Raw genomic sequence first — 24,137 nt, forward strand, 5'->3', positions numbered from 1 at the left:
AGGATATTGTCTGCACTTCATGAGAAGCAAATTCATGCCCACCATGTGCTATATGAGAGATTGTGGAAGGATTTCCATTTGCCTAGAATGTTTTTGATTCCTATAGTTAGTAGGAGGTCCATAAAACTCATGTCTGATTGGTTTAGATGTGCAATAGAACAGCATATGTGAGCAGGTACCTAGACAGTTTTGGCAGATCCAGCATGTGTCAGAATCTAGAAGCACTACTTTGAAGAGTTTTTCAGGGGTCTAATAAGCTGTATGAGGTAACCAATATTTACATTGTAAAAGGTTGCAGGAGATTTTGTTTTTAAGATAGTATTTGCAAATTCTTTTCCATGGAAGCTCCTTTGAGGCAAAATTATAAGTGATTTGATTGGCTCAATCCATTTCGGTTGGATATTTGATGTGATTTTTTTTGTTGGTGAAGGATTTATTAATCGAAGATGTGATTGAGGCTTTGCAGATAGTTTATGAAGTAAGGGGATTCAGTCCGAATTGTGCAGGGTAGGGTTCTTTTTCATCGCGACCTTTAATTTGAGGAAATTGTAGAATTCAATGTTTTCAAGGATATAGGATTTTTGTAGTTCAACAAAAGTTATAGGAGAATTTGGTGGCCCTAGGTCTTTTATCCTCAAGATATTATTAAATGAATAATGTAGAGTAATGTTCTAAAGAGATCACTATTTGTTTACTGGATTCCCAGTAGCAGCCATGGATGCATAGAGACAAGGAAAGTGAGACCCTGAGTGCAGGGTTCAAACGCAGCTTATCACTTGAGTGGCAAAAGTTCAAACAATGCCGCTGAAGTTTTCAAAGTTTGGGGGAACTCTCCCTTGTCTGTGGACCTTTCCCTAGACTATTGACACATTGCTATTAGTAAGTTTCTGTGACCCAGTCCTGAACTTGTTCAGTGCTTCTGTATTCAAAGAAGCATATTCGCAACTGTGCCTAATTCTGTGGAACGATCTCATTTCTCAGCCACCCAGTTTGTTATTCTTTCATCTTCACTTCCACTTCCCTTATGTACAGGAGCTTGAAATTTGACCTAGACTCCTATCACAAGGCTTGTCAGCACTGCTATCATGTGGCCAGGACCTTTTGTTCAATGTACTTAATCAAGATGTACAGGTCCTGTCATTGAATCACGAGAAGGGACAGTTGCTGATCACTTATTGGGGAATTAATTTCACCCCCTTTGAGTGGCACGTTGTGACGCCACTTCTCATTTCTCTGCAACTTCCATGGAGAGAACAGGTCCAGGAATTGTTCCACCTCCCTAACTCTAGTAGGACACTGGGACCCAACCTACATGGTATTTGCTCCTGATTTCTAAGTCAGGATGTCAATATCAGAGGAAAGCTCTGTGCCTGTAAGGTACTGGTCTCTAACGTTCTGTAACTGCCTCTTCCAAAGTCCCAAGGCTACTGATACCTCTATAAATTTTAGATTTGGTATTTGTGAGCATAGAAAGTCTGTAAGTAACTATAAAATGTTCATATACATATGAACCTGAATCTCTGTTTCACGTCATCATTACCGCATTTTTCAATTCCAGTTAGAGGATCCAGAATCTACGTGATGTCGGCACAGAGGTTTCGTTTGTGAGTTTAGAACATTTGCCACCTGGTATTACACTGGTAATCATGGAAGAGTCTCTGGAGGCCACTTGTGCTTCAGGTTTCCTAGATAGCGCTCATAAATCTTCAGTTTTATTGCATTACACTTATTAACACTCCCTATGGGTTGATCCTTTTGCCTCCTAAAGCAGCTACATGGCTCAGTCATTTCCCTGTGAACAACTAACAGTTCAGCTATCCATTGGCCGCTTATGTGACATTTTCCTCCAGATCTCTCCCTCTCACTCCTGGTCACTCTTGATGAGGTTGTTTCCTTTGGAAGGGCTGTTTTGCATCCAGAAACGTCCATTCCAGTGGACCAAATTGGACTAACATGAGTTATCAGAGGGGGCATTGACTCACAGTAAGAACACAAGAAGGAAATAGCATGTTTCAGGGAGGAAATATATGCTAATCAACAGTTATAAATGGTTATTATATGAGAATAGGATTAATAAGTTAGCTGTTCCACACCGGACAGTGAACGTTGTGCTGTCGGGCTCAGAACTGCCTGATTTTTTGATAGTCCTGCTAACACTTAGATAGTCCTTCTGCTGATTTAGATGTGCACTGCTCACCCTATTTTCAATTTGGTTTCAATGGCACAATCCCTAGAACCAGCATTAATCTAATGGTTCCCCCACTGTTTTGCCATGATGGGGACATTGTAACTAAGATATGAGGTTGAAACGTTGACTTTATTGCAAACAGACTGTCCTCTTCCTCAGTTCTCTGAAAAGTTTCCTGATGTACCAAAACTAATGGACATAGTGCCTATACAATTATCCAAGTTGTTTGTTTCATTGTATAGACACATTAATACTTGCCTTTACTGAGTGCACCGTACGGTTGAAGAGTGATTAGATTACATAATTGATGTTCAGTTGATTTCTTCTGCATTATTTGCCTAAGTATTTAAGTTACTATTACGATCACCAATCTGTGATATAAATGAGCACTAAGTGAACCAATGTTTTCCTATACTGTTAATTATCCCAGGCTCCTAAAGGCACATTGGGCTGTCCCGGGGCTTTGTAGAATGCCAAAAGTGGAGGGTCTCTAAAAGAGGCGTGGCCCATGCAATTACGGTCGTGGCTTAAACAAATAAACTGCATTTCCGAGACTCCTATAGTGTGCCACAAAACTGGTGTTTCGTTGACTCTATGAGATTTCTGTTATTGCATCCAGGTATGTAAAACAACTGACATAAACCTTAATACAGCCAGGGCTATTGGCTTTGTCAATGATAGTCACCTGTTTAATATAAAGTATATAAAAAGAAATAGGTATGTAAATGCAAACATGGATTACCTTAACGTTTTTCACATTAATTCAAAATTGATCATTGTTTTTTACCCGTAAGTTTAAAAGGACAATAATATATGACACGATAGGGACCCTTTTCAATGTTTATTTTTAATTACTACCTAATCAGTGATCCTGATGCATCCGCCTATTTCAAGCTCTGGGCTGACCTTGTGTTTCTTTACTAGGCTGGTACATATTGGCCAAGGGAGTCTAATGAACTATCACTTCTGATTGATATTAAAACAGAAATGTGGAAGATGAGGTAGAAGACATATGTTATGTTCTATTTAGAGAGGGTGGTGAGAGAAAAACCCATGTAATGGATAAAAGTTTCCAATTCTGCTCATAGTTGCTGGGAGAATGGGTGCCTTTTCTCAAGGAAGCAAAAAGAACAATTGATGGACAGAATGCAGTAAATGTCATACATTCACTCCAGTACAAAGATCTGGGCCTAAATCCATTGTTTTTTTGCTCACCATACCATTTCAGTTTGGACCCAGCCATATGCAAATCAGTCTTGAACCTGTGCCCAATGGGAACCGTCCAGCCCAAACTGCCAGGCCAGGTCCTCCCTGGAGTGGAAACAAGCATCCTAGGACCAGATTCGGGCTTTCAGCCCTCCTCAGACAGGATAGCTCAACTCCAGTGGCATGGAGAGCACGGGACCCATGTGTGGGCATACGCGTCCCACTCGGGGTGACAAATGCAAAAAGAACAATTGATGGACAGAATGCAGAACAATGCCATACATTCACCTCAGTACAAAGATCTGGGCGTAAATCCATCTTTTTTTGATCACCGTGCCATTCCAGTTTGGACCCAGCCATATGCAAATCAATCTTGACCCTGCGCCCAATGGGAACAGTCCAGCCCGAACTGACAGGCAAGGTCCTCCCTGGACTGGAAACAACCATCCTAGGACCGGTTTCGGGCTCTCAGCCCTCATCAGCCAGGATAGCTTGGCTCCAGTGGCAAGGAAGCACTGGAAGCACGTTGTGAATGTGTCCCCAAGCCTTCATTTACTTTCCACACATGCACTTGGGTGTTTAATTTTTTCTAATTTACATACATACCGGACCAGGGACTTCCAGGCCACTGAGGCGCAGCCCAGAAAAAGCATCTGCAATGCATAGGATGATCGAGCAGTGCAAAAACATCATTATAGACAGACATCTATACATATAAATGGTCTATTACGAAGTCTGCCCGACACAGTCTCGTAAACGGGACCAACCGACCTTCAGTGGGCGGTCCTGACCCCCTCATCTTGATGCGACTGAACAGTACTCCCATTCTGCTATAGGAGCTCGAGTTCGTGCTGTAAACCAGAAGTAACACAAGCTCCCATAGAGGAATGGAAGTCTGTGTTCATCCCTGTACCGTCTGGCAGACATGTCAGGGTGCCTGCCAAATGGTGCAGGGATGAAAAGGGGGGCACCAGAGGTGCCCATTTGGCCCCCAACCGGAGGCCACAGAGGCAAAGGGGCCCTGCTAGGAGCCCCCATACTCGCTCTCCGGCAGGCTTTCCATGTCGGAAAGCCAGACATGGAAAGCCTGCCAGAGACTGAGTATCATAAACCCAAGGGCAGAAAGGCCACCCTTTGGGATTATGGGCCGGCCTCAGACCGGCCGACTGGCTCCTTGAGCCCTTTGGAAGTCAGCTGGAATGACCGGCCGGTTTAATTTCTGACTATCAGCATTGTAATGCGGCGGTTGGAAATTAAACCAAGATGTGGCCCGGAAAGGCTCCGACCAACAGTGTTGGCCTTTACGGGCTGCATCATGATCGGCCCCATAATGTTACAAGCTAAAGTGGTGAAAGATGATCAGGCAAATAAAGTATCACTGCTATTGTAGGAAGACAGAGACAGATCCGTGCAATAGCAGAAAACCACAGTCTGAAACCGTGTGATATATGTCTGTCTATAATATGTTTTTGCACTGCACATGTGTATATATTTATATACACATATCAATCAATCAATCAATTAAGGGTTTGTCAAGTATGACTACTCACCTGTCAGGGTCTCAAGGTGCTGGGGGGGGATGGCTCCGTAGGGTGCTGGGGTCATCTGAAGAGCCAGATCTTGAGGTCCTGCCTGAACTAGGGTAGTCTAGGGCTTACATATATATTTATATAAAACAAGTAAGGTGTAGGGACATAATTAAATAAGTACTTTCTTGCTGGCAGGACATCTTCTAATGCCAAAAAAGGCAAATTGAGGATCATATCTTTCTACAGTGAATGATCATCAGGATGGGACTAAATTCCCTACATCAGCAAGGCTAGCCAGCACACTGAGAGCAGCCTTAAAACTGCATGGTGCAGTGTCATTTTTATTTTTGGGGTAAAAAGTGTCTACAGGGCCACAGTTCTTGAATGAAGGATTCTAGAAAGGGCTTTCCTCTCTTAGGGCAGAGGTGAGCTGCTGGTTCAATCAACACGCTATGGTGCCTGTAGATGGCATTCAGAGAAGCTCATTACGAGTTGTCCAGGTTAGGGAATTACACTTAATGGCTACTGTTGTTTCAGATCAAAGCCCTCTTGCTAAAGGTGAGAGCAGGGATAATGGGGGAGAGGCAGTGGCCTAGTTAGCCGTACTTTTACCTGGGGCAGCACCTAAGATTGCCTCCCTGGGGAGTGGCAGCCAATGGCCGACTTGTTCTCAGTGGACCCGACAGATGACTTGCTCTCAGAGCTGGGGGGAGGGGATGGAATGCCACCCCTGAAAACAGTGCCATCCGGGAATGACCGCCCCCACGTTCCCCAGCTACGCCACTGGGGAGAGGTTGGACAAAAGGAAGAGACCGGACAGAGGAGATCGAAAGTAAGGTTAACTTGTGGGGACATATAAAAGGTGTTTTTTTCACCAGGTTCACATGTTTTTCTGAAAAGAGCTGGGAAAAGAGTAAACAAATTGAGAACTACCAAACCAGCACCATAGTGCTCTCCTAGCCAAAACAACGGAAGTAGTGTAGGTTTCCTTTAACCACATTATCTCTTTTCATTCTAAATGACTTTCACTACAAATGATGAAAGTGGGAGCTGTCTGGGAGATAATTCTAGAAGGTCAGGAGTTAGGGTGTATAACATTTGCATAATTTGCTTTTCTGTAATTTTTCAAAATTACAGGAAATTGCTTATAATTACATGAAATGAATATCCAACATTTTATGCTATATTTTGGCACTAAGTGAGCCCTCACGTCAATTTTAGGCACAATGATACATTTGAACAAAAACACCATGAACAACAGCCACTAACGATCTGTTATTCCTGCAAGTTCTCAGTAACATTTTACAGTGAATTGTGTGCAATTACGCAAAGTGATGTAATGGTGTAATTTCTGGATTTTTGTGTGCCAAGTGTAACAGGGAAATCCCCAAATTAAGCAAATTACACTGGTGTACATTACATTTTTGCCAAGAATTACTGTGTTCATTCGCTTTTGTCTGGAACTTTTTTTGGTTAATTTCCCGTGGCTGCATGCATTTATGATACTTCTACTAAAGCTGTTCACACTGTTTAAGCCCCATTCACTGTCAAGATAGGGTCTCTTTCCACGGAAAATGCAGACAGCTTCTAACAGTATGCTTGCTTTTTATTACTTAGCTGTGTAAAGCAGATGCATTAGCCTTAGAACATTTGTGCCATTTCCTATTCATGCCGCAGTACATTTCTTTGCACTTTGTATGAATTATCTGATTGATTTTTTCAACTTAATCTATTTGGTTATCATGACCAAATTCTGAATGTTGTAATAAAAATTGCATGTTAAAAATAAATGTAATATACAAGAGCTATGCTATATTTTATTACTAAACAGAAAGCCACAAGTGCAGTTACCTTGCAGACAACATGTTAATGATTTGAATGATGCGGCAGGTGCAGTAGCACCAGGCCCAAAAGTTGTCAGACCTCCTCTAGACACATAATATTGCTATATTTGACTACTAAACAGGCAGGCGCAATTGCAGTTACCCTGCAGTTAAAAGGGACTTGATTTGAATGGTGCAGCAGGTGAAGTGGCACCAGGGCCAAGAGCTCTAGGGACCCCACTAAATCCAGATTATTCAGCAGGTGCAGTAGAACCGGGGCCAAAAGTTCTCATAACTCCCCTAAACACCAACTATTAGCATATTTTACTACTAAACAGGCAGTCATAAGTGCAGTTATCTTTCAGGCACCAGGGTCATGATTTGAATGGTGCAGCAGGTGCAGTGGCACCGGGTCCAAACATTGTCATTACTCCTCTAAACACCTAAGATTGCTAAATTTACTACTATAAAGACATACACAATTGCAGTTATCTTGCATTTAAAAGGGGCTTTATTTGAATGGCTCAGCAGGTGCAGTGGCACCGGGGCAAAAAGTTCAAGGGACCCGACTAAACGCAGAATATTGCTAAATTGTACTACTAAACAGGCAGTCACAAGTGCAGCTATCCAGCAGGCACTAGGGCACTGATTTCAATAGTGTTGCAGGTGGAGTGGCAAGGGGCAAAAAGTTTTCAGAACTATTCTAAACACCAAATATTGCTATATGTTACTACTAAATAAGCAGTCACAGGTGGGGTAACTTGCAGGCACTAGGGTCATGATTTCAATGGTGCAGCAGGTGCAGTGAAACCAAGGCCCAAAGCTCTAGGAACCTTTCTAAACACCAAATATTGCAATATTTTACTACTAAACAGTCAGTCACAAGTGCAATTACCTTACAGGCAATAGAGCCATGATTTTAATAGTGCAATAGGCGCAATGACACTGGGGTTCAAACGCCAAATATTGCTATATTTTTGTGCTAAACAGGTAGTCACAGATGCAGTTACCTTGCATGCACCTTAGGCATGATTTGAATGGTGCAGCAACTGCAGTGGCACCAGGCCCAAAAGTTGTCAGAACTCCTCTAAACACATAATAATGCTATACATTAATTAATTCTAATATTTCCCGGTTTCATTTCATTTTTCAAAATGTTGTTATTACTTACCCTCACCATACCACTAGTAACAGCACAATATATTGTCTTTTTGTACATAAACAAGTCATAAAACTTTAACAGACTGTCTGTAACTTATATTGTACAACTACTCAGCAAGCTACAACTTACAACAAAAAACAGCTTATAATTAATCACATAGGGAACATCTAATGCATTTACCAATGCTTGTTAAATCTACTGCTCATATCACCAATTATTGCCCTATTTTCATCCTTTTGTTCATTAGACATTATTTCTGCCTCACACATGTTACCTTATAGATGACTGACCTATTCCTCTGATTGCCCTCTCTTTTTTTGGTGTGCAAACATTGACCTTCCCTCTCCCTCATGGCCAAACTGGTGCGGTGTAGCTTCCTACATATTTTAGTCGTTATTACAATTATAAGCTGTGCATTTATTTAAGAGTTTTCTATAGCCCTTGCTAAACCTGACGGTATCAGAGTGCCTTACAACATTGTTAAGCAATATCAGTCAATAATAACACGGTATAACATTGTCAGACAATAATAATACAGTATGATTCAAGTGTTGAGTGTTGAACCAATGTAGAGTCCTTGGGGATGCATGCAGAAAGTGAAGTAGTAATTGCATCTCTCACATACCCTCACCCATCACCCGATCATGCACTACATCTTTAATACAATAATGTCACCTAGGTGGCCATCACTCATAACATGTAAACACTTCCCACATAGACTCAAAACAAGACCAACATCCTGCCAATCAAACTCCCTACACAAGGGAGCTTGCTACCCATGCGCATAAGCACTTGAGTGCCCCAAATAGAAGTAGTATGCACTATGCAAATGATACAATACCCTAGAAACAACCAGTCAAGACTGGTTGACAAGTAGCGATAAGTGACAGGTCATTATATTGCTATATGATTCAGCTATCACCATAGAATATATGTCACAGTTATGAATATAAAAGGTAAATAAACCAATCTTATTTGGATAGTTGCAGAATATATCGAGTTGAGTTCAGTGATCAGAATAAAATACAAGATCTATGCCAGCATCACAGGATCAGCAGGTCTATAAATTGGTGATGCTACTTCTAAATCAAGAAACGTTTGATTGCTTGTTTGAAAGTGTTGGAAGATGGAGTTTTCCTTATGAACAATGAGAGACACTTCTATAGATTCAGGGTTGTGCCAGAGTAGGCATCTTTCAATCTTTTATGCTGGATGTCTGATTTTTGTCAAGAATGGAGCAGTGGCAATCGTTGGGTGCTCATGGGAAGCACCCAGAGGATATGACGTCCCATACCCTTTGACTTTCATTACGTCACAAGAAGTGACATCATATGAACCTTTACCCTGATTTTTTCCAGGAAGTCAGGTCACTTAACCCTAACACCACAACAATTGACATAGTTGAACTTCCATGATAGCAGCATGTTTAATATAACAGCATAACGCGAAATGACTATTTTAGACACCCCCTATACTGTGGAGCTGACATGGTGTGCTAAGACAATAAAACCTGATGTTCCCCAGGAGTTTACCCCAAATGAGGTATTGGTGCCCACATATATGAAACATTACTGCCATCGTGCAGAAGCCATCATTTTGTTGTGGGTGCCCCCATATTCCATTGGTGCTCCTTTATATGATATAGAATTTACCAGTGCCAGAATTTTGGAGTTTATACCATCCTTATACCATAGGTGCCCCATGTGTGAAAAATTACCTCAGTGTGCCAGGGCTAGCATTTTCTCACGGTTGCCAATTTCCCATATATCAGCTTGTCCACCTTTCTGCCAAGAATTACCTCCATTGTACTATTACTAGCATTCTGTCACTTGTGTTCACATGCCAAGAATTTCCTCAAGTGTGCCAGTATTTTTCTACCGATGCCCTATACGCCATCAATGACCTTGAGTATTCGGTATCAGTATTTTACCACTGGTGCCCATTATGCCAAGACTTACCCCCACTGTGCCAGTATTTTGTCATAGGTATCTCTCATGATAAGAATTGATTCAAGTATGCCAGTATTTTGCCCTAGGTAACTCAATGAGACAATAATTACATTCAGAATGCCAGGGCGTAAGATAAACTTGCAAGCATTACATAACTTTCTTGTTCACATTCACTCACTCACGCTCATTCTGTCACTCACTCTCACTCTGACATTCATTCTCACTCGCACTCTCTTACACACCGTCAGACTCATAGCTATTCATTCTCTTTCACTCACTTGCATTCACTCTTAATCTCACTCATACCTAATCCCATCCAGGCCCAGGTTTATCTAATGCTTTGCACAAGGTTTCCATTCCTTTTGTGATGCCAACCTGGTGCAAAATGTTAGGGTGGACTTTACTATCCAACACAAGCCAGTATTTGCTTTGGATAGTATCCTGAAGTGATGCAAAGCTATACTGTGCTCTGCTTTGCATTATTTTGGGTCAAGGGGTTGTCCTTTGGGTAGTGCAGGGGTGTTTCCGTGCAGCCATCCATGGATTTTGATGCATATCCCTTTCTACAAACATTAGCAGACTGGAATCTGTGTCAAAATCTTACACCTCCTCAAGGCAGGTGTTATGTAGAGAAATGCTTTAATTTTTCCTTGTTTTTCCAACTATGTGTGTGCTGCATTGTATAGCACACAAAGTGGAAAAAGCCTTAGAGTATAGTTTTTGTGCTAGACGGGAGCCCTACCAGTACAAAACCTATTGTTCAGACAACTTACACAACCTTGTACTATGCCACAAAGTTCTGTGTGTTGGCGCACAACTGACAAAAGTGTGGGAGTGCAGGGGGTGAGAAAAAGTTAACCATATCTTAGTCGATATGATGTATTTTTCCTCTCTATTTTTTACACAGGACAGCACAGCAAATTTGGTGCGACTTTGCCTAGCATCAAAGAATAGCAAAACTGGGCCTCAATCTCACAAAGTCTCATTCACTACCTCTCACACCTTTTTACTCACACGCATACTTACACTTACAGACACACTTCCTTACGCATATAGACACACTTGCTCACACATACACATGCTCTCTCATTTAAACGTAGTCTCACCTGCAAGCACGCCCATAGCATGCATTTAAAACAATTTTTGCTCACTAGAGCTGTCACATGAGGTCCTGTTTCAGATAAGTGAGCTCCATTTTTAGGTCGAAGCCTGCGTTGCAGCGCATGCGCTGCTGCAGGCGAGAGTTCTTGTAAACAAAAAGGGGTATGAAACCACGCCCCTTCTGCCATTGTCCGGCCTCGCGAAACGGAGGCCTGCCATTGGACAATGCCCCTGTCCGGATGATTTGCCCGGCTGTGATCCCTCCTTTTCAGGACTCCGTGACCTGACTTCTGGTGTCGCAAACCGATTTCCAGAAACGTTGCTATGGCAACCATGAGGCCGGTCACGGAGTCATGGAGGGGAGGGATTCAGTAGCTGTTTCCGCCCCTTTTTTTTTTGTGCGTGCGGTTTTCGTCATTGTTGCCTTGTTCTCCTTGCTGGAAGGGGGCATTGCAGTGGACCCTCCTTGTTTAATGTACTTTTACCGCTGTGTATAGTACTTTACATTGGAAATGAGACCTTAATTATGCTTTTAGGGAGCAGGAACAATGGGTCTGGGCCTACGCCTACTCCGACAATATTAAATTAAGAAATCGAACTTTAAGATAATCTGGTCAATGTTTTCGTGCAACTCGTGTTTGTTACACAAAATTCTGCATCGCCTGAGGAGCCAGTGAAGGGCGGGGTATGGCTGTGCTGCTCGCCCAGGACAGAAGCCGTCTTTCAAGACACTGACAGGGTTTTGAGCGCATATATGACAATTAATTCTCTTTTCTGTAAATGTCCGCAGGCGTTTCATTTCCTGGGAGTACTCCGTGAACCCGACAGACGTGTGTCCTTGCAGTCTGTCTACGTCATGGCTCCTTGGTGCGACAACCGACAAGCCCTCTGTGTCATGTGACACAGAGGGCTTGAATGTGCCTGCGTAATCCCGGCGCTCAGCTTCTGGGAGGTGACAATGTGTGCTCTTAGATTTATAGTCGACTCTACTGACGTTAAACACTATCTCCAGCACGCTCGGGTTACTGCTTCCGCGCCTCGCGGTTGCAAATCAAGTGACCCCCTTCTCCGTGTCACGCAGTTGTTATATATTCAGAGACAACAAGGTGCTTTCTGTGGTAGCTGTGCCTGCAGGGAAACAGTTCCTTTCGCTTCTCTTCCATGTTTTTCGAGTGGGTGGGATATTATGTAGGCCAGGCGAAGGGGGCAGTTTTAATAAGATATGTGTGTTATCAGCCTCAGGCCTGTGTTGGTTGTTAACTTTCAAGACCTCTCATATTATTTTGCGGATTTTTGTAGCGCAGTAAAGGCTCCGAAGAGAGTCAAGGCGCTGCGTTAAGAGACACACAGAGGTAAACGTGTAGCCAGACCGTGTTGTTTCTATACAGCTTTTTTGCTTCTATTGTTTCCTATGAACCGTTAACAACAAAAAGGGAAATACTCCCGAAACAATCCGGATTAAAGGGTTCCTGTTCACCAAAGCGTGCGATGTGTCCCTCAAACTTTGCACAAGGAGCTAGTGATTAAAAGTACTGCTCCCTGAAGCTGTGCGAACGCCAACTGCAGGCCTTACTAACCTGGAAGGAGTTCGAAGCCCGCTGTAGTTGAGTATTCAAGAAGTGTCATTCCTCTGGCACGAGACGCCTCTTGTGTACCCCAAAACTAGGGTGACCAGAATTTTCAAGCCAAAAACCGGGACATTTCACTAAAATAGAAGGGCTACAATTTTATTATAACTGAGCGCACAGACTGATATCGCTCATCATTGTAGAATTACAGAAGAGGCGATAAGAACATAATTAAAATAAAAATTTTAAAGCCAGTATCATGCCTGTTAATTAAACCATTTTCTTCTAACAGCTGACAACTATCCCTGCTTTGTAAAACATAAACAGACACCTGCCACCGTTTTCAGTCAACTCTCTCTAAAAACCGGGACATTTGATTTCCGGAAATCTGTCAGGACAGCAGGTGAAACCTTGGTACTGTCCCTGCAAATCTGGGACGCGTGGTCAAACCTCCCAAAACGCACAGAAACACAACAAACATTGGCATAGCCAACAGGTCTCGCCTTTGGGCCTTATAAGTGCTGGGCCTTATAAATGCTTAGCCATGCAACAGTTGATGTTGTTGCACCAAGGAAATTGTGCTGCATAACTAAATACTTATAAGGTCCCAAAAGCGAGACCTATTGGCTATGCCAATGCTTGTTATTACACCAATCTTATTCACTATTATTATAATGAAAAATAGGCAGAAAATAAGGAATGCGGAGCCGTCCCTGTGTTCTTGGCACTGATTGTGCCATATATGAAGACTTGGGTTCCAACGGGCAAGCCAGGTGTTGCAGCTGCGACTCATGGCAACCACTGAATAACGTCCATGTTTTTCCATGTGGACCTATATTGCTGCCCTTTAAAGGAAAAACACTGATCCATTTCTTAACAGTGATATCTCAACCATGACTGACAAAACATAATCCTTGTCAGCAAGGTAGCTCTGTTTACATTTCACTTGTTTTACTTAATTTACTTCCCTAATAGTATTTGCTTTTTCCAGGAAGTTGTTTTCTTTAGGTTTTTTTCATGTTCACAGCATATTACTCTTGAATTGTGCGTACTGTGAACCGGGTCGTTTGTAGATATCTGTGTGAGTTCAGGTTGTGGTGCTTGTTCATCATGGGCTGTGATTGACAGCTCTGGAGTTGAGGCTGAAGTCAGTGTGAGGTTATCCCAGAGCCTGCCAGGGAGTCATTAAGCTATTCACAATATATGCTCATCCAATCCACAGAGTGATGTTGACAGGTGTCACTTGTAATTGGGAGTATATGTTGTGAACGGGGTACAAACCTGTTGAAATATTGACAGGGCAAAAGTAAAACAAAATAAAGTGCGCCCAGGTGAAAGTGTGTGTGGGAATGGTAAAGTGAAGAAGATTCTAGGAAGAAAACGCAGAAGGCAAAAGTAAAATGACGGTGGGGAATGCGAAAGATATGTATGAAATAGGAAAGTATTTCAGGAAGTTGTGCGAAACAAAGGAGTGTGTGTGTATCATGGCGAGACTGTGGAGGAAAGTGGAGTGAGGGGAGAACAGGAGTGATTGTGACAACACTATCTTTTCCACCAACATTCAGATAGGATTATTTTGCAGTCTCTTATTTCCAGAAATTAAATGTTTCCAATTCTACTTTGCAGTCTCTTATTTCCAGAAATTAAATGTTTCCAATTCTACTTTTTATGAACAATATCATTGTTAGTTACGTACTGCTAACAAACGTTGCAAAGCCATAGGATTGGCTCCTTTTAGGTGCATTTTTGTTATTGTGTGATATCTCTGGATGCGATAATAGCTCACAAAAAGGCACTCACATACTAGTCAGGTGGTTGTGGTGTCAGGCACACTATTTAACTTTACATGTTTTAAGCCCTGCGATTAATTTCATAAGCCATGCTGAGTGGAAAGGATTCATAGTTACGCTTCTTTGGCCACTTCCCTTTCCGAGGCACCCCCCCCCCCATTTTTTCATCTCACTTAAAGCCCGGGGGAAGGTCCAAGTGCACCCTAAGGGGGAAAGAACATGGTGGGCTTTGACTGGGAAAGACAGAGATGGGCCTCATTGACAGTATCATGGGAGGGGGTCCAATAGTTGGGGGCATCCAGCTCCACCCTCTTACCTGCCATATCCGGGCAGCAATCACCAGACCTCCCTCCCCCTGCTCTTCAGTATTCAGTGAGACCGTCACGGGGTGGAAGTCCGAGGAATCGGATGTACGACATTACAACGCATGCTTTTACATCGCATGCTTTTACAACGCGAGTTTTACAACGCATACCATTACAACGCATAGTGCTTTGGGGCGCTGGATAGTGAATTATTTAATTTACTATTCCAACTCCAGTCCCCGTGGATAGTAGGGAAGGTGTTAGATAGTAAATTAAATATATTCCCTATCCTAGAGAGCCCCCCAGCGCAATGCGTTGTAATGGTTTGCGTTGTAAAAGTTGCGATGTAAAAGCATCGCGTGGTAAAAGTTGCGTTGTAAGTGATGTTTCCCGAGGAATCACCAGCAACCCTTGCCAGTAGCGGCCGGTGGTGGGAGTGCTGCGGGGTGGTAGTGGAGCAGGTTGGGGGGTAGTAAACTACGGCATACGGCCGAACAGAGGTAGGTAAACAAATAAATAAATAAAACGAAGTTCATTGCGCACGCTGCATTGCAAAATGCAATTCAGCATGCGCAACAAAATTTGTTTTATTTATTTATTTGTTTACTTACCTCCGTTTGGCCATATTCCATAGTTTACTACCTCTCACCCTGCTCCTCCCCTGCCCCGCCCCACCACCCCACAGCACTCCCTCCACCGGCCGCTACTGCCCCTGCTCTTCACTGCAGCCACCATGGGCAGCAAACTCAGGGACCGCCATGGGCGGCCAAGGGTCTAGCCACACCACAGCTCATTGAGACAGATAAGAGGCACCCCGAGGACAACATTAACCCTTACTCCTGGAACAAGAAAACAGTGTCAAGGGAAGCATTTCCTGGGAGGGACATACGCGGTGAGAGCAATCCAGGGACGGGCAGTAGAGGAGGAAGAGAGCAGAGAGGAACGCCATGAACAGAACGGATGAGAGGGGGAGATGAGCAAAGGATTGACCAAAGAGAAGAAAAAGACCGCGACGGCCAGGGTGTAGGGTAGGACGGGTCTGGGGAGGTGAAGGTATAAAAAGTGGGTGTGAGATGTCTGAGGCTTGCAAGGAGTCTGTTTTGCAGGACACTGCCCACTCCTCAGCTAGGTCCAGAGCAGAGGTCGTTGTGGGCAGTGTCTGAAGAGCTCGACCAGCCCTTCTTTTTTAATTTTCAAAAACAGTCCCCTACTTTTACTTAAAAGACAACCGTCCAGGACAGTTAATTGCAACTATTTGAGATCTCAGCTGAAGCTGAAGAGAGGGAGTATTCCAGTGCTGTGAAGCCAAGAGAAGGACAGAGGTCTAAACAAGAAACAAGCTTCTTGCCAGGGTATCTGCTGCCTGAAACAAATGTAAATGTGAGCAATTGGAAAATGTTCATATATAAAGGCTGCTTAGAAGTTGGTATTGCCTTTGATGGAGATCCCTTGAAGTTTTGTGAGGACAAAGATGTACTCTTTTTGAGCGGTACTGTAAGAGTGTTATCAACTAACCAATGGAGGGTGCGCTTTTAATAGAGAGTTAAGAAAAAAGGTTTACACATTTATTTTGATCTTATAGCTAAATCGTTTTGTCCATTTTGTGGCAATCCATTTTATACTGTGTGTAATGCAAGTTTAAAGTAATGACTTACATGTTCACTATCCCCAGTGAACATGCAAGTCATTACTTTAAACTTGCATTACACACAGTATGTCACAGGCTGTGACCTCATAACACTAAAAACACACATCACTTTTCCTCACTGCACCAACTAGAATTTAATTCTGTGGGTCTCTGATACAACATACACTTTCTTCCATATGTATACAGACGATACGTAACTCTACTTAAAAATCTCCTTCCTGGATAACATGATCTAACTCAACTCTACCCTATCGTCTACTCAAAATTTACTAACTGAGAACCATCTCCTGCTCACCACCTCCAAAACTGGATTCTGTTTTGCAGGACACTGCCCACTCCTCAGCTAGGTCCAGAGCAGAGGTCGTTGTGGGCAGTGTCTGAAGAGCTCGACCAGCCCTTCTTTTTTAATTTTCAAAAACAGTCCCCTACTTTTACTTAAAAGACAACCGTCCAGGACAGTTAATTGCAACTATTTGAGATCTCAGCTGAAGCTGAAGAGAGGGAGTATTCCAGTGCTGTGAAGCCAAGAGAAGGACAGAGGTCTAAACAAGAAACAAGCTTCTTGCCAGGGTATCTGCTGCCTGAAACAAATGTAAATGTGAGCAATTGGAAAATGTTCATATATAAAGGCTGCTTAGAAGTTGGTATTGCCTTTGATGGAGATCCCTTGAAGTTTTGTGAGGACAAAGATGTACTCTTTTTGAGCGGTACTGTAAGAGTGTTATCAACTAACCAATGGAGGGTGCGCTTTTAATAGAGAGTTAAGAAAAAAGGTTTACACATTTATTTTGATCTTATAGCTAAATCGTTTTGTCCATTTTGTGGCAATCCATTTTATACTGTGTGTAATGCAAGTTTAAAGTAATGACTTACATGTTCACTATCCCCAGTGAACATGCAAGTCATTACTTTAAACTTGCATTACACACAGTATGTCACAGGCTGTGACCTCATAACACTAAAAACACACATCACTTTTCCTCACTGCACCAACTAGAATTTAATTCTGTGGGTCTCTGATACAACATACACTTTCTTCCATATGTATACAGACGATACGTAACTCTACTTAAAAATCTCCTTCCTGGATAACATGATCTAACTCAACTCTACCCTATCGTCTACTCAAAATTTACTAACTGAGAACCATCTCCTGCTCACCACCTCCAAAACTGGATTCCTTCTCATCTCTCCTCCGAACTACATCCCCAAGCTAGATCTATGGTTGAATCATCGCACGGCTTTCAACTGCACCCCCCTCATTATACACTCAGCCAAATCTCTCGGAATCACCCTGGGAAAGCCCCTGACCATGAATAATCTCCTTTCTTTTTACCCCCTTCCCCTCTCCACCCTTCCGACCTGGATCGTTTTCCTCCTCCTTTTTCTGCCCTCTTCGGACCTAGCTCCTCATTACCCCCAGCTCCACAGGAGGTTCTTTGTTCCCCCTGCCCTCCCCTACCCCCTGACACATCGCGCTAGCCCCACCCAGCTTCTCCGGGCAATGACCTTCATTCTTCCTCAACAAACTAACAAAAGGGGGGAGGGAGAGGAGGAAGTGGATTCAGTCTCCCCTGGCAATTTACATAAACAAAATGGAATCCACTCAAGTGGTGGTAGTGATCCCTACAATGGTGGGGAGCACATAGTGTTGTTTTGAATACCCCTCACACATCAACAGGCCCCTTGGTGTCATGCTTCATCATCGGGGCCTTCGCACCCCTCTACGGGATGCGGCGTGCTGCGACTCACGACTACGTAGGAGCACTTTAGGTGAACTATGTGTTGGTGTGTGTAAGAGGCAAGATGAGTGAGTGGTGAGGTGAAAAGTGATAGTTAAAAGATACCTGGCTGGTAGGAAAATAATAATAAAAAGTTTGTATTAGGGCCTCAGCTGGTATCATTAAAAGGGTGCAGGGTGAGGTTATCTGTTATATGTTAGGGAACAGAAACCTCAGAAGTGCGTCGACATGTTTCGGAGTGTAGGAACTCCTTCTTCAGGACGAGGATATGCACAACTACCCTCACCTTACTCACATGGGGTGTAGATGTAAAAGTGTACTCTACAAAAAATGAAAAGGTGAAATGTACCTATTGGTGTTATTTAGCGAATAAGGTCTGTTGCACCCAATTGGCGATAGTGGTACAGAACTTATGGACCAAGGCTAGCTGGCCTCATGAGCCAAAGCGATCATCGGAGCCGCGTTGAGGGGAAGGCAGCCCACCAGGTCTTGCAGAATCCGTTGTCACATTGAGCAGGAAGAAAGAACCCCCAAAACCACGCTTTGGCTCATGAGGCCAGCTAGCCTTGGTCCATAAGTTCTGTACCACTATCGCCAATTGGGCGCAACAGACCTTATTCGCTAAATAACACCAATAGGTACATTTCACCTTTTCATTTTTTGTAGAGTACACTTTTACATCTACACCCCATGTGAGTAAGGTGAGGATAGTTGTGCATATTCTCGTCCTGAAGAAGGAGTTCCTACACTCCGAAACATGTTGACGCACTTCTGAGGTTTCTGTTCCCTAACATATAACAGATAACCTCACCCTGCACCCTTTTAATGATACCAGCCGAGGGCCTAATAAAAACTTTTTATTATTTTTTTCCTACGAGCCAGGTATCTTTTAACTATCACTTTTCACCTCACCACTCACTCATCTTGCCTCTTACACACACCAACACATAGTTCACCTAAAGTGCTCCTACGTAGTCGTGAGTCGCAGCACGCCGCATCCCGTAGAGGGGTGCGAAGGCCCCGATGATGAAGCATGACACCAAGGGGCCTGTTGGTGTGTGAGGGGTATTCAAAACAACACTGTGTGCTTCATTCTTCCTCTCCTTCCCCATACAGCACGGCCCAATCCGTCAAACCCGGTCCTGATGAAGATCCTCACTAGATAGGATCGAAACGCCGTCGACCCTACGTACAGCACGACTCACGGCGCATTCTCGACTTTGGTTCCCAAAACAAATATTTATTACCCATTTATTGATGAAGAACCATTGCTTTTGTAAATATTGTCTTTAACTTTGTCACCTTGTGTCCTTTGCTGTGTTCTCCCACCTGTCACTCGCGCCGTCACTCTTTGTTTCACGAGCACAAAGTGCACAAAGCCCCCTTGGGTTGCCATCGCATTTTATGCTAACAGTGCTTCTACAACTGTCCTGTGTAAAATGTTTTTAATATATGATGCTACATACACTTTCCAAAATTGATACCGAGAGTCTCACTTCTTTTTTTTGCGACCTTGTAATGTTTTGTACATACACGTATATTTGTCTGTCTCAGTGAATCCGATTGAGATATTGTTGCTTGAAACATATATATACCCAGATCTCAATTTGGTCTACGGGTTATACTCCTGTTGTTTTCCCCTTGACTCCACTATGGGCATCTCTGAATGCAACGGCCAGACTGGTTACAGGTACCAAACAAAATGTGCAGATATCCCCAGTCCTAAAATTTCTTAAATGGTTGACCAACGAAGCACAAATTCAGTTAAAAATTGCCGTTCTAGCGCACAAAGCCCTCCACTTGAAAACGCCCTGGTACCTAGCGCAAACACTTGAACTATCCTGCGGGGGTAGAGCCTCAAGAAGCGCCAACACTTTCCTCCTGAACCACAAATCTTTAGGAAAAAGAGAACTTGCCAGCGAGCCTTCTCCGGCGGCGCCACAGAGATATGGAACTCCATTCCACCAGAAATACGCAGAATCTCCTCAACGATTGCTTTCAAACTGAAAGTCAAAAAATTCTTAATGAACAAATTCCTACCTTAATTGGGCTAGGTTCACCTGCTCAAGATCATTGATCCTACAACCATTGGACCATGATTGGATGTTGCTCTTCTTTATCTCATAGTGTGCCCCCCGTTTAGTCCGCTATGTACCTGCTTACTGTGTTACCCTCCTTTGGCCCATGCGTCTTGTATTTATGTGATTATTCTTGCTTTTATTCCTACTTAATGTCAATAATTTATGTTACCCCCCATCCATCCTTTTTGTAAAGCGCTCTGATATCCGTCGGGATCTTGTTTGTGCTATATAAAACTTTATGAATAAATAAATACACAGACTAGAGGTATGCGAGCCAACAAATTAACACGGAGAGCCAAGCCAGAGCTAATCCAAGGGTCTGTCTAAGCTCTTAGAGACCACTCAAGAGCCAGTCCTGAAATGATTGCTATGTAAATCCTACAACATCAAATACAATAATACAAGGTCTCCTCAGAATTCAACAAAGTGTATTTATATAATATGTAGAAGCTTTGGCATTTATATGTCACAAAATTATAGCACTTTGCTTAGAAGTGCTTATTAAAAGTGACAGTTCTTGAACCATTAGTGAACTAAGAGGCAAGACAGCTGTCATGTAAACCCTGGATATGGTCCAGATTATTATAGAGGGACAATATAGTCTATTAAATCAAACACCGTAGGTTTTTGTACAACTGGTACTCTGAACTCACATGAGTGAAAGGCTTTCATGCGCAATAATGAAGAAAAAAGGAGTTTTGGTGAAATAAAATATTTACCTCACTTCACACATGTTAAGTGGTGAAGCCGTGATTTATCCAGGTTATCTGGTTTCACTTTGTACAAATCAGCCACTAAATCGGTATCTAATTGTCTTGCCATATGTTAAGGCTTTGTGTTTACCACCTTAGTGAATTTTTCTGCAGATTTTATAGAACGCAAACTTGACCCAAATGCCAAAGGTTTTGGGGCACTTTACAAGAGCACCAGCAGGTGGGCAACTAGAGCCAAATTTCGGCGGAGGGCTGAAAAAGATTTCGGGGGGGGGGGAAGGGAGGGCTTAATTCTTCCAGTCATAGGCAGAGTGACTCTAAGAAGGGGTAAAAACACAACAAAAGCTTCATTAACAAGTAAATTGTCTTTTAAAGACCTGTGAAGTACTTGGGTGCACCTGTGTGTGTGCCCGGGAAGCTGTCTCAGCCGGGCTGACAGACACAACAGGGGGGTGGGGGGCGGGGGTGCTGAAGCCCGGTAAGCCCAATAGGTGTTGCGCGCCTGAGCACCAGTTACATTACACAAGATTTATAGGCACAAGGAAATTAAGTGTTTTGCCCAAAATCACAGAATATTGAGTTGACACTCGAACCTGGTTACCCAGTCCCAAAGCCAGCAGCTTTGGTCATACCACCACATCCTGGTTGCAGGGAAGATGACAGGTATGACCTGAAAGTTCAGCTTGTTATGGGCTTGAGGTTCCAACAAGACCTCACCTCGAGTTGACCCAGAGCCGGGTTTCAGGCTTGAGGCTGGCTCGAGCTTTTAGTTTGCTTGTCCACCTCGAATGCAGGCATGTGCAGTGATCACATTAACCAATAGAGGTTTCATAATGTAAAGTAGTGCATCTCTCACTGGTTAGGTTAGCCTGCATTTTGTTTCCATTTAAGGTGTGCGTTATTTTAAATGCAATTAACTGAAAAATGTTGAAAGACCAACAAAAGAGTTACAGAATATTTTGTTCATTTTAGACACCTTTGATCCCGCCCCACACTCACTGACCCCACCGCCATTGCACTCAGGATCCACTTACCTCTCCTGACCGGCCTCATCTTGGGACTCAGCATTTTCCTGAGCTTTGCTTTCACCGCCTTGGCATCATTCAGACATCCTGTGCCCCGCTAGCACCATCACTATACCACCATGTGCCATGACAGCAGAGCTATGCTCCTCCGCCTGTGGTTCCGTTATGAGTATCACTGACCCACCCTGCCTTGCGCTTTGAAGACAGAATCACAGATCCAGGCGCTAGTCGTTCGACTGTTGTATCGTTCCTCTGGGCTGCGACCATGCTCCGTGCTTATGCTCCGGTGACAACACAATTCACCCAGGACCACGCGCCCCGAACGCGAGCTCCATCCATGTGCGCTATCAGCAGCATCCCTCGGCCAGCATGTGCATGCTCTCGGCCAGACGCCTCACTCAGCCACCCCCACCCTCCATGTGCTCCGCAGCGGCTCCTCCTGACACAGCCATTTTCCGTCCAATCCGAGACTGGTTCTATCCCAGGGGATGCAGAAGCACCGCTCGCCGCTCACTTCCAGGAAGCCCCCAGAGCCACAGACGCCTCCCACTCCATGACCCGGCCCTACACAGTCAGCGCCTCTCACTGGCAGGATCCCCGGGGACCAGCAGCTCTCCTCGGGGGCAGGCGCTAGCTGCACAGGGCTGCCTGCTCTGAGCGAGGAGCACGCTGCACAGGACTATCCCCTTCAAACGTGAGAGAAATTAATATCCGCGGGTACAACTACGAGACGCCAAATGAAAGGGACTCACAGCTCCTAGAAGCCTCTCCCACGTGTCCTCTCGATCTATGGGTCCCTCTACGCAGCCGTCCATCCTCACTCACTGGAGTTCAGTGCAGTCCCTACTCTATTGACAGAAATCCCCTGAACAAGCACTCTCCCCTACCCTACCCCCACCCCACTGTCCATCGCTTACACAGACTCTGAGCACCCCCTTCTCAGGCCTAAAAGAGAGGATGTGGCGTAACGGTCAGAGCTGTCGACTTTGGGAGTCTCCGCGTCGGCTCAACATCCTGGGATTGTGGGCAAATAAATCAGTTAATCTTCCCCCACCTACCAAAATCGAATGTGTCCTTGTGTAATGTATGCGAATGGTGCTCACGTGAAACGATCTAATAACTTCGGGTAGAGTTCAAGCTTTATAAAACTGCAAACAAATACAAATAATAAAAGACATTTCCTCGGAGTTGCCACTCCCGCCCCATGGCAGCTTCCTTCCTATAGGCAGCAGCACTGTACTCTGACACCCAGCAGCAGACCTCAACAGACACCCCACCCTTCGCGCGTCTAGACCCCCTCACAAACACCACTGCATTAAGACTCAGGGGAGCCCCCCTGCGCGCACCTCCTTGCACTCTCAGACCCGGGAGCGGGTGGCGTGCAGCGTTCTACTAAATCCACCTCACTGCATTATTTATCCAGCCATGCAATTAATTCCCCTCCAACTCGCCATTAAGTGCCTGAGTAATACTATCTATAAATCACGGGTCGCAGGCAGCCAGAGCTGGGCCGGGTGCTCCTCCTAATTGGCCCTGCATCGGGGTTATTAATCTGCCTGCGCAGCGCTGAGGGCGCCCTGGGCCTGCAGCCCCTCCCCGGCCTGCTGGGAAGCTGCTGTCTGTAGACTCCGAGGTGCGGACCAGCGCTCAGGAAAAGAGCCAAGTCATGGCTCGTGCAGGCAGACCTGCGCAGTCCTTAAAAGACACCCTTTTACTCCTGGGGCGGTCTCTGTCCAATGGGAAGCATTTCAGAAACACACTGAAAGAATGAAAGGTGCCTGTTCGCGCTTAGAAAGCAACTAGCAATAAGTATGTCGTGTGATTGTGATTGGTCAATATTCTAAGGACTGTGTTTTTCCCTCCAAATTACCGAACGGGTGTCAGTGGTATCTGTGAGACATAAGTGCGTTTGGCTTGTCTACATTCAAGGTGGTGCTGGATTTTTGTCCCAATTGGTGAAATTATATTTTGCTCTCGAACACCATCTCCCTCGTGTGGCGTACCCCCTGCCGAAAATTGCTGTGGGAGTGCCATCCAAATAGTTTTAAAAAACCGAGTCGAATGGGCATAAACCATTTTTTTTAAAATTCAGCTTCAGGTGATGGCAGCCCATGGTGCAGACTTCTTCCGGCGCCCATGGATGAGACCAGTCTCCCAGTGTGAATCTACTCAGTCAGACCCCAATGTATGGTTGCCAGGTTGGCACATGTAGTCAGGATGCCATGTTTCCTAGTTTGAACTTTTCTTTGACAAACTAATGTCTTTGAGTTGTAGTCAATTACACAAGGGATCACTGATAAATTCACC

At 44.1% G+C, this 24,137-nt stretch overlaps 1 protein-coding gene across 1 annotated transcript in view; it reads right to left on the minus strand.

Annotated features, from left to right (window-relative positions):
• The window catches only part of ARHGAP22 (Rho GTPase activating protein 22), a 485,114-nt gene extending 462,806 nt beyond the window's left edge, over positions 1–22,308 (minus strand). Inside the window, exon 1 of the mRNA XM_078642703.1 lies at positions 21,840–22,308. Coding sequence (XP_078498829.1) covers positions 21,840–21,873 — 34 coding nt within the window. The 5' untranslated portion in view covers positions 21,874–22,308. The remainder of the gene's footprint in view (positions 1–21,839) is intronic.
• Positions 22,309–24,137: the final 1,829 nt, after the last annotated feature.

The sequence above is a fragment of the Lissotriton helveticus genome, chromosome 5_1 (assembly GCF_964261635.1).
Source record: "Lissotriton helveticus chromosome 5_1, aLisHel1.1, whole genome shotgun sequence".
Lineage (NCBI taxonomy): Eukaryota > Metazoa > Chordata > Amphibia > Caudata > Salamandridae > Lissotriton > Lissotriton helveticus.